This window comes from Quercus lobata, chromosome 9 (genome assembly GCF_001633185.2).
Source record: "Quercus lobata isolate SW786 chromosome 9, ValleyOak3.0 Primary Assembly, whole genome shotgun sequence".
Lineage (NCBI taxonomy): Eukaryota > Viridiplantae > Streptophyta > Magnoliopsida > Fagales > Fagaceae > Quercus > Quercus lobata.
The window spans coordinates 49,275,634-49,287,696 of NC_044912.1; the positions used below are offsets into that span (position 1 = coordinate 49,275,634).

The following is a 12,063-nucleotide window of genomic DNA, read 5'->3' on the forward strand; positions in this document are numbered from 1 at the left end:
TCCATGATTAGATCTAAAATTTTTGGCATCAACTATTGCTTCATAAATGCAAACATATCTACGAAGTTAAGTGGAAAACTACTAAAAATGAAAAGCAAAACTAAAACTAGCTCATGTAAAACTCAACTAAGGCTCCCAGTGCTCTTCCATAATAATTACATAAAACCTGCTTACTACTAAAACAATTTTAAAAAGGGTTGGCCTAAAAAAAAAAAAAAACTCAATAAGGGGGTTTAGGTGGCATGAGAATTTTGAAATAATGCATGAATGCATATAAACCAAAAGCTCATTATTACATGGAAACGCTTAATATATAGCATATTAAACATTTTAGTCTGTTCCACTTTGAATATTTCATATTATACTTCATTAATTACAACTTGTTATATATATATATATATTTTTTTTTTTTCTTATAAAGTAACCAGGTTGGAATTATAAAATAATAATTAAAAAAATTTATTCACATTTAAAAAAGCCACATTAATTTATCAGAGAAATTTTTCAATGGAATTTCAATTTCAATTTCCTCTAAATTTTTGGATGTATTTGGATGTATCTTAGAAATTTTTTGACAATTCTAATTTGATAAATTTGGATGTTTATTATTTGTTAGTATGGGGTTATACATTATTGAATGAAAACTTTTCATCTTTCCAATTGGTTATTGATTAAAGAGCCTAGTAGTTCAAGGACCTCTTTGATATTGGAAATACTTACCCATAACACAATAGGTTTATTATGCCATTATTTTAATTTCTTTGAATAAAATCCTAATCTCAAATTCCGAAGTAGATCCAAGATATTAATGTAAGACATTAATTGGTACACTCCTAATTTCTAACCATTGCCAAAAAAACAAAAATTACAATATTTTCATGTGTAAAATTTTCAAAGATATAAAATTGCATTTGTAGGCATTCGTTGTAGTAGTAAAACTTGTTAATTGATATGATAGAGGTCCGTAGGAAAAGCTGTTACTGTTAGATGTATTATAGAAAAATAAAAATATATAACAATATTAAAAAAGAAAGCATGAAATTACAAGTTTTTACCTCATTAAAACAAGGTTGCCATACCTCTAGCAAATCCTCTGGAACTAGAAGCATACACTCGATAAACAATGTTTGTGCTAAATAGCTGTAACTCTTGGGATATAAATGTTTCATTTGGCCTCACCCTGAGTCGACTGCTTGAGTTTTATATTTATTTACATATATTATAAATTTATAAAACAATTTTGAGTAGGAGAAAGTGCAATTGTAGGAGGCAAAAATTCGTTTAGCCAATTACAAAATGCCATGTTAAATTTAGTGAGAAGTTCCAAATTAGCCTCTTAATTCCCAGAACAGCAGTCGATGGAACTAGTCTCCTGTTAACCAAGATCAGTTGGTTGGCATTATTCAACATCTATACAGGCTTGGCCTTTGAAAGTTAAATCCAACCGTGTGGGTTACATTGATCAATGTAGCACAAATGATTGAACTTAAGTGAATGACCTAAGGTTCAACAACTAAAGAAATATACCTAAGTTTTACAATAGAAGTCGATGATAGACAACCAGGCATTAGCACTCATCTCTAAATCACTCCATGTTGATAACCAAAAACTCCCACTATAGTGAGGAGACTTATGCTTCCAGATAAATCTCAAAATGTTCTTATATATGGAGACTAGTTTAGGCAGACACTGATCACAGTTGAAGCACGAATACTTGTTATCCAAACTAAGAAATAAGAAAAATAAAATGGCTTGCATAGAAATTCTTCCATTTCAAGATAAATAGACCATCTAGTCATTTAACATTCAAAATCATAGTCTGATGGAAAAGACAATCCGGTGGCACAAAATTAAGGTATCAGGGACACCGAAACTGCTAATAAACAATTCTTCCGCTTACAGCTCATCATCATTTGTTTTCTCATCGCTTGATGGTTTTCCATTCACTGCAACTAGCTCTGTTTCAAATATCAGTGTTGCACCACCTGTAATTTTCAAACAAATACATATTAACCCATATTGAACAATGATGTATAACACGTAAAGTTTCACATAAGAGACAAACACGACAAGCAACTATACAAATTCAACTTTTTATTGTCTTTTACTTAATTATGCTAATATTGAAATGTACTGTGAGTTTTGGAGGCTAAGTCAAATCCAAAAACTCTCTTAGCTTCCTAAAGAAAAAGTACTGCCGAAATTGAGAAGAAAAAAAAATTAGAGGAAACAAGAAAATAAAGAGAGAAAAGAGCTGCTGTGGAAGGAGAGCAAACTTTTGCTGAAACATATTCCTTGTCTTTCTCCAAGAAATTCTTATGAAGTATCAAAAGTAGATGAAAAGAGTAAAGAACTAAAGTTTTCTACAAGTGTCTTTCCAAGAAAAGATAGTACTTTTCTTTTTGATAGCTACTAATTTTAGTTCTTTCTCTTGTAAACATGAATTAAACCTTCCCACATGCATACGTTAATGAAACAAAAAAAAATAACAATGATAACTTTTATTATCATGTGCAAAGTGTTTTCTTTCTTGTATTGCCTTTCTATAAGCACAGAGGTTATCATTAAATGTTTAACCATTAGGATTTTTCTTAATTAGAAGTACGATCCTACATTTAAAAAATGGTAAAATTAATTATAAAAATTTAATGCCTGTCAAATACATGGCAGAAATTTGTCAACTCAAGTTTGAAAATTAGAAAGAAAAATTATTTCATATATGTGTGTCCGTGCATATATATAATTGTTGCTCAATTGAAATTCCATGGCATCTTATTTTATTTATTAGTAATTTTTTAAATATATCATAGACAACCCTAGCTATTCCCATGAGACACCCTGGAAATGTCATAGAACAATAGTGTGGTGGATTAAACCTAGGACCTCCAAGTTTATGTCCATCCCAGGCCAATGAGCCCATAACCAGGGTACCCTCATGGGGGCGGTGTGAAAGATTACTATATCAGCACTCAATCTTGACACTGTTAAACATTAATTTTAATTATATTGAGGAGCAATATGTTTAGATTATAATACGAAATTAGAGAAAATGTTACCTGGGATGGTTGGTGGAGAACCCTGGTCCCCATAACCAAGTTTTGAAGGTATTTTCAACTTCCTCTTTTCGCCTACACACATTCCCAACAACCCTTGATCCCACCCTGAAAGAAGAAGTTTTTCAGCCATTAGAAATCTCCATGCAAAATATCTAGCAGCAGTCCAACATTCACCATGATGAGCCAAGTGTAGATACAAAGATGGGCCTCATTATAAACATAAGACTGCTTCTAGTTTTGAACCACTATAATTGAAAAGAAAAGGAACCATAAGCTGAGCCATGTGTACATTGAAATGCCATTAAGTAAGATCCAAGTAGCATACAGCTTAAAGTCTGCTGAACTTAGATATAAAGCAATTGCCACCAAGCTTTTTTTTTTTTTTTCATTAATAGTTACGATAGGGGAGTGGGGATTTGAACTCTAAATGTCTCTGTTGGAAATAATATGTGGTGTCAATTGAGCTACACGGCTCTTGGCAATTGCCACAAAAGCTAATTATTACAAAATGTAAACCTTTGGACTCTCTCTCTCTCTCGCATATTAAGGTCTTTATACTGCATCAAATATCATTTAACAGATTTCAAGGGGCTTGCAAATCATTTTTCTTTCATTGTAACTTATAGATTTAACAAATATTAGATTCCATGATAATGAGCATTACCACCAACCCTTGTGATACAGCTCTCTCTCCCCTCTGAATAGGGTCTGGATTCAAATCCCTGTTTTGCTGCCCATTTTTGCACTCTAGATCATTTTGTATTGATGTTTCATTCATCACACTCATATTCATGCACAGGCATGCACGAGCAATTCAAATGCTAGACCAAGGTAATTGCAATGACTGAAGGAGAACCAGTACTTAAACAGTACGTGGTTGTTAATGCACCACATACCTTTTATAACTTGACCAGTCCCAACCTCAAACTCAATTGGAGAGTCCCTTTCAAAACTAGAGTCAAAAACAGTTCCATCTGTAAGTGTTCCCTGCAAAATAAAAGTAGAAACTATAATGCACTTATAGAGTTACAAGTTACAACCGAACCATATAGCAATTTAAAATAAATTCAACTAATATTTTACCTTGTAACCAGAAAAAGTTATCTTGTGTGTATATATGTGAATGTATCTATGCATACATACAAGTTGTACTTAAATAAATATTTCTGGTGACGTTCAAGGTAATCTAGTTCTTTTCATTCAACGGACAAATCCAACCCTTCCTGTATTTTCAATCAATGACATGAACAAATTTAACTGCTACCAGTACCAAATTACATTAAGGATATATATGTGTGTGTGTGTGTGTGTGGGTGTGGGGAACAATTTTTGATATCAATAAAACTTATTACTTATCCAAAAAAAAAAAAAACAATTTAGTCAACATGAACAATGAGGCAATTAGGCCTCCAATACAAGCAATGTCAAGGAAAGGGAAGAAATTATCACTGTACTGAATTACTATGACTATGTTACTGAAAACCTAAAGAAAATCAGGAAGTCAACAATAAATGAGAGATCAATCATCTCTAGTAATTAGGATTTTGCAGTGCAAACTTTAAATATAATACAAAAAGCTTAAATGCATTATTAATATTGTTTTCTAAGTGGTACTTGCTTTGACCCTGGTTTTCTCTTGAGAAACTTAAACATAATTAATTCAAGAATAATAATTTAATCAACACCAATACTTCTATATAAATAAAGAAATAAAATTCATACTATTTTTTAAAAATTAATTAATTAAGAGGCAATCTAACATAAATTTTGTACTTACTAATAAGCAATTGACCAAAATTATCTAATACGATATTCAATTATGAAATTGATTATTCAAAAACTTAATCTAAACTACTATAATAGTCAATGTAAATAAGCAATTCATTTGATTGCATGGTGAAGTTGGTGGCAATGGCTGTCATGCTCATCAACCCAAGCCTCTCACTACTTTTGGCTCTATTCAGGCAGAGATTTACTACCCTTCCATTCCACTCACTCCAACTAAATGCAACCCCTCCCTCAACTTGATCATCCCATTGGATGACCGCCTACCGCAGTTTGGGTTTAGGTATGTCTTTCAATCTTCAAATTTCTATTTATTTTAGGTTTTTTTGATAAGTATTTATTTATTTTACGTTATCTTTGCTTTATTTATTTGCCATGAAAATTGAGGGGGAAAGGAGAGAAACTTAGAAAGGAGGAACTCAGTTCTAGTTGGTGTCCGTTTGAGAATGCTTCAAATTGAAAAAAAATGGTTTGATGTAAAGGTACCTCTCAACACCAATCAAACTGAATTGTGCACATCCCTAATGCACTTGTCTTGCCTGGTTCTGAAATATTTCCTTGTCTATGAGGAAATAGAGTTGTTTCTTTATAACAATAGCTATAAAAGGAAGCTATCAAAGGGAGGTAGAGTCACTCTAATCAAAAGCACCCTTTCTAATTTACCCACTTACTTCCTTTCTCTTTTTCCTATAACTGCGAGTGTGGCTAACCGAATTTGAGAAGCTTCAGCAGAATTTCTTATGGGGCGGTTTTGGTGATGAACCTAAAATGCATTTGGTTAAATGGGCTACTGTATGCGATCCTATTTCTTCGGGTGGATTAGGGATAAGGAAGATAAGACTTTTCAATATAGCTCTACTTGGGAAGTGGTTATGGAGATTTGGGATTGAGAAGGATGCCCTTTGGAGACAAGTGATAGAGTTGAAATGTGGATGTCTGTGGGGGGATGCTGTTCCAGATCTGTTAATGGTCCTTACGGTGTTGGTTTATGGAAGAGTATCAGTTAGGGTTGGCCTTCTTTCTCTCGCCATATTTTGTATGATATTGGTGATGGGTCTAGGGTGAAGTTTTGGCAAGACCGTTGGTGTGGAGAGTCACCTCTTGCAGTTAGCTACCCTGACCTGTTCAGATTTTGTAGGAATAAGGAGGCTAGTGTGGTTGAGCTTATGAAATCCCCCAATGGTGTCCTTTTTTGGGATGTGAGTTTCTTTAGGGGTGTGCATGTTCGGGAATTAGAGGCTTTGTCAAGTTTCATGGAAACCATATATGGTTCTTCTATAAGGGGGTTTGGTGAAGATAAGATGTGTTGGATTCCTAGCAAAGCTAAGGGGTTCTTGGTGAAAGATTATTATAGAATTTTAGTTGGTCCTACTATCTTCGGTTTTCCTTGGAGAAGTATTTGGAAGCAGAAGATTCCCTCTAAAGTAGCTTTCTTTGTATGGTTTGCTGCCTTAGGGAAATGCTTGACGATTGATAATTTGCGAAAAAGGAAGGTATGGATTTTGGATTGGTGCTAAATGTGCAAGAGTAATGGTGAATCGGATGACCATCTCTTCCTTCATTGTCCCGTTGCTATGGATCTATGGTCTATGGTTTTGGGTTTATTTGGAGTATCTTGGGTTATGCCACATACTATTTTGGGGCTGTTAGGGTGTTGGCAAGGCAGCTTTGATTGTCATCGAAATGGTTATATATGGTCCATCGTTCCTCATGGCTTAATGTGGTGTCTTTGGAGGGAGAGAAATAGTTGTTGTTTTGAAGATATTGAGAGATCTATTCCGGACCTCAAGCTTTTCTTTTTTAGAACTTTGTTGGATTGGTTGTTTGCTTTGCATAACAAATCTTTCCCTTCTTTTTTTGTTTTCGTAGATTCTTGCAATTTTTGTTTTTGATTTGTTGTCCCCTTGTTCACTCCCTGTCTACTAGGGTGTTTCCTTTTTGATATCAATATATCTTTACTTATCAAAAAAAAAAAAAAAAAAAATTTGATGAGGTTTTACATTTATTCAAACTGTTACAGAGGCTTAAGCTTCTTTAAATACATAATTGAGGTGAATTCTTAACCAGGTCAGTTCATCAAATGACTTCTGTCCAGTGAGCAAGCAAGTTGCTAATTCCTTAATAATAATTAAGTTTTCCAGACCAGAAGCATTTTCAACAAATGTGGCAATTAGAGTTTCTGAACCTTGATAAAAATAACATAGACCAAGCTATGAAATGTTGTGATTTTCACGTAATGATATGTTGATAAACCAAAAATTATCATTTTCTATTGAAACAATTATCACATAATCAATCATGCAACTAAACCTGCAATGCAACTTACTCGATAGTGTACTTTAAGTCTATCGCCTTTGTGAGACTTAAATTCGCAAGAATCTGGCTTATACTGCAAAAATAAACGATGCAAAGAATTAGTGAGCAGGAAAAAATCATATTAGGAAGATTGGTAAAAGATATAGTGGACTTTTGTCTTTTGTTTATGCACATATGCATGAGAACCTACCCATATGCATGAGCCAAAATTGAAAATAGTAATTAATGATCTGTGATTCTGTATAATATCAAAGTGATCATCTAATTGCAACTAATTGCATATCCATATCCAGAACATCCAAATGATGTATTTACAACAATAACCAAGCCTTAGTCCCAAAGTGTATGGTTCAGTTATACACACACATGCACACACACACACATATAAACTCCCCCCCCCCCCCCCCCCAACCCAAAAAAAAAAACCCCACAAACTTACATTAAGTGAGCAATAGACATGCACATACATATAAAAGCATTTCTAGTTTTTATATATCCTTTTTCATTATGTTTTCCAAATTATCCCTATATAGCCTGCAAATGCCAAACCTCCCCATTCACATGACCAGGCAGGCTCCCTCACCAAATACCATCAACTTAACCATTGTACCGGTGGGTTTGATTTACCATGGTCACCAACTATCAATCACTCCTATACCTACACCACTTTTACACGTGTAATTCTATAATGGAAAAACCAATTCAAGTATAAGTTGGTCACTATTTCTTCTTACTATCAATTTCTACAGTGTTTTCCTTTTGTTTCATCCAATACACTGTACTTTCACTTTTTAAATGTTATGTCAAACTTAGTTCAGATGTTGAAGTTGGAAAAAGATAGTAATTTCACCTTTGGTAGCATGGAGGAATAAAAAAAGTATCAAGTTCATATAATAGAACCATAAGCATCTTAGCATGACTTAATTAACCAACTATAGTCCTTTCTGTTATAGAGGAGAGAGAAAAAAATTGTACATGTTCTTCATAAGAGGACACACAAAACCTTTTAGTTTCATTTTCCACAATTTTTCCACTATTAACCAGATGTTTCTTGGACTTTGAACAGGCATTCCTACATATTTAAATGGATGTGCTATAGACAGCACCATTGCATGGTGCTAGATGAAATTCAAAATACGTAAAGCAGTTCCAATCATGTACTCTACTCACAAGATATCCATGATAAGCAGAAGTCAAGCTCAAGCCACACAAATTCTCTTTCATAATTATATTTAAAAAGTATGATAGAGAAAGTACAAAACTATCCTTTTCTAAGAAATTCCAAAGGAATAAATAGATTTTACTAGAAATATGCATATATAAGCCTTGGTGCATAGACTTAAATTATAGTGTCAAGTGTAGGAGTGTGTCTAGCAGTTGAACACAAAAGACTTCCTGAGATTTGCCACGTTTTTGGTGTATCCAGTGGTCATTCCCAAATCCATGTCAAAATTGAGTTAAGTACGTCAAAATTGAGTTAACCGTCTAATCATTTAGTCTCAAGATGAACGAAGGTCCAAGAACTCCTGGTAAATGTAACTTATATGCTAAACAGGTTAAAGCAATGAATTCTTATATGAGTCTTGAATGGCATTGATCATGACAGAGAATCTTCAGTTTTTTAATGACATCCAACCTTTTTTATTATTGGTAATTTCTAGGTGGGGCTTTAGGACACGGGTTTAAGACTCATCGGGAATCTATGAATCTTGAATGGCATTGATCATGACAGAGAATCTTCACTTTTCTAATGACATCCAACCTTTTTTTTTATCATTGGTAAGTTACAAAGACACCCGATGAGTCTTAAACCCATGACCTGAAGCTCTGTCTAGAACTTATAAGAAGAGTTGCTGCAAGTTGAGCTAGAATTCATTGATGACATCTGACCATATTATATTTGATGCAAACAAAGTTAGGCATATATCAGGCATTCATAGGGGAATAATACAAATATAAGAAGATTGAAACTTTAGGTGAATAATATGAAATAAGTATACAGGGAGTACCAAACAAACTATTAGAGTTCCATAATTATCAACCAATTTTCACAAGGGTCCTTATTATCTCCTTAATTTCCAAACAAATGATCAAAACCGTCAAAATCCAAGCACATCCTACTTCCACAACAACAGGATGGAGAGTGGGATCATGGGTTCAAGATTGACCAGCTATGTATGTGACTTACAAAAAATAAAGGTCATGCCTGGTGTAGAAAGCTCTCACTTTTGCAGGATCTAGAACAGGTTACCAGTAGGTAGTCTTACCCCCCCCCCCCCCCCCCACCAACTTTTTTTTAAGAGGCTGATTCTTGAACCCAAACTCATGACATGTCGATTTTAGTAGAAGGCATTTGCCATTGCATACTGATAAAAAAAATAATTGTCCAAACAAAGATAATTCTATGGTACCTCTATTATTTTCTGAGGGTATGATAGCCCCAATGATTGAACCATTCATGTATATTTACAAAGATAAACAGGTTGTCTCAATGGCTGTTCAGGATTAGGTGGGTATCATACCAATATATATATATATTAGAGGTATCATAGAAGAACCCGTCCAACAATATTCACAAACACCATTCCCAATTAAACCCCATTATCCATAAAAAATTTACTGTCTAGCAAATTCTTCACTCATATATATATATCAATAATTATCTTTTTATGTATCCAATATATGCATCCTCCTTCTCATAGCGTGTGGACTTGTACAGTCTGAGAGGGAGGATGTCTATATCCGACAATTGAGATACCTTCACATATGCCATCACAAATCAACACAGAGGAACTTTAGCAGACAACACACGTACGTATTTTCATTTTGTTAATTTTTAAAATCCACCGCTAACCCAACATTCTAATACAAGCAAGTCTGATATAGGTCATTTCCAGTTACAACCTCAATTCACATAAAGAGTCAGATTTAAAAAACCCAAAACAAAAAGAAAAAAACGAAATGAGAAAATTTACCTTGATCCCAATTTGCAACTCAGTGACATCGCCTTTCTTCGCAGAAACTGAACAAGAAAAGAAGAAAAAAAAAATGAACCCATTAATGGAAATGACATTCTTGAAACTATATTAGGTCAAAAACCCATATGTATAACGTGAATGTTCAGATCTAATCCCATACCATAAGACTCACATAGAAAAACAAAAGCTAATTACATATAATAAGAATTAAGAAGGTAATCATTCATTCAAAAATGTTGTCTTTCTTTTCATCTATGTACTAACCTAGTGTGGAAAGGAGCAACAAGAGGAACATCGGAGCGGTCAAACTCATCTTCGCCATTCTATCTCTTGACTCTTCCGCTATGCTGCTTTGTGTTCTGTGTTTTTCTCTCTGTTCTGTTGGTTTATATATTAAAAGGGTTTTTTTTTTTTTTTTCTGAGATATATTCTAAAAGGTTTTTTCTGAGATATATACTAAAAGGTTTTTCATTTTTCATTTTTCATTTTTTTTTCCTGAGATATATACTCATCCTTTAACAACTTTTGTCCGATGTTTTGAAATGGTCCTTTGCCCTAAGTATTTCATTTTAGGCCAGTATCCAAGACTTTTTTAAATGGGATCTTTTGGGTTTTGGCATATAGGTTGATCAATATTAAACACTACATGCTTCTCAAAAAAAAAAAAAAATAAAAAAATAAACACTATACACCTTATGAGTTATGACTTTTGACTAACCTTAATTGGTGTAATGGTGTTACGAATATTTAGTATACGCTTCATAATAATTTATTTTTATAATTAGGTCAAAACACATTTTTCTTTCTCATGTGTATGTGTGTTTTTTTTTTTTTTAAATAAAAAGAATAGATTATTTTTTTATAAACAAAATTTAGCTGCAAAATTAGTTGTACTTTAGGCTACAACCTTATTAATTTTTTTTTTAGGCGTAAATGCACTTTTAGTCCTTATATTTTTGGATCACTTTTATTTTAGTCCCTAAACCGATTAACGCGTGTTATTTTAGTCCTTTCCGTCAGTCAACAGACGGAAATAACAGAATTGACTAAAAGAGGGATTAAAATATTATTAAAAATTTAATGTAGCACTCATCAGATAAAAAAAAAAAAAAAAAAAAATCTAAAGAACACCAAAGAACAGAAACCCAGATTTTAAACATAAGAACACTGGCACAAAAAAAAAACCAAAAAATTACATGAATTGAGATCTAAGAACATAAGAACTTGTTTTTCAATGTTCTTCTTAAATCAAGAAATAAACCCAGCAATGACGTCAAACCCAGAATCAAAGAGCAAACCCAGATTGAATATCAAAGACATCAAACCCAGCAACAACATCAAACCCAGAATCAAAGAGCAAACCCAGCAATGACATTTTCCTTTATTTGAAATCCAAATAAAAAACAAACAAAATTTTTACTTTTTTTTAGTTTTAAAGTGAACACCAGATTTTCACTACAAACACCAAACACGACAAATTTCAAAGCCACTCATACAATTTTTGCACAAGCATTTGCCCAGACTTACCATTCCATTCGCAAATAAAAACCACAGTAGCAAAGCATTCAATCTATTCACCAAAACAATCCCACAAGTCCCCTTCGACCCGTATCGAAAGAAGGTGAGATCGAAGATTCACTTTGGGGTTTCGATCTATAGAGCTTGAAGCTCCAGCCATGGAGGCTGAGAGGGCAAGTAAGATCGAGATTAGAGAAAAAGAGAGAATGGGCTTGGTTCAGATCTACTTTCACTTTGCCTATATTTGCCTTCACTTTGCTTAGATCTACCTTCGTCGTGCCTAGATCTACCTTTGTCTTGCTCTTGCCTAAATCTCCCTTTGCCATGGCCCGTTCTATCTTCTCTGTGCTCAAATCTCCCTTCATCAAGCTCAGTTATGTCTTCGTCAAGCTCAAATCTGTCTTCGTTAT

The 12,063-nt window shown here is 33.6% G+C and overlaps 1 protein-coding gene across 1 annotated transcript; it reads right to left on the minus strand.

Annotated features, from left to right (window-relative positions):
• Positions 1-1,599: 1,599 nt before the first annotated feature.
• LOC115960700 (peptidyl-prolyl cis-trans isomerase FKBP15-1-like) lies at positions 1,600-10,523 on the minus strand. Its single transcript, XM_031079672.1, has 6 exons — positions 10,400-10,523; positions 10,133-10,179; positions 7,168-7,230; positions 3,953-4,043; positions 3,057-3,161; positions 1,600-1,985 (listed from the first exon to the last, which is right to left on the minus strand). The coding sequence occupies exons 1-6, from the start codon at positions 10,455-10,457 to the stop codon at positions 1,897-1,899; spliced, it is 453 nt and encodes a 150-aa protein (XP_030935532.1). The 5' UTR covers positions 10,458-10,523; the 3' UTR covers positions 1,600-1,896.
• Positions 10,524-12,063: the final 1,540 nt, after the last annotated feature.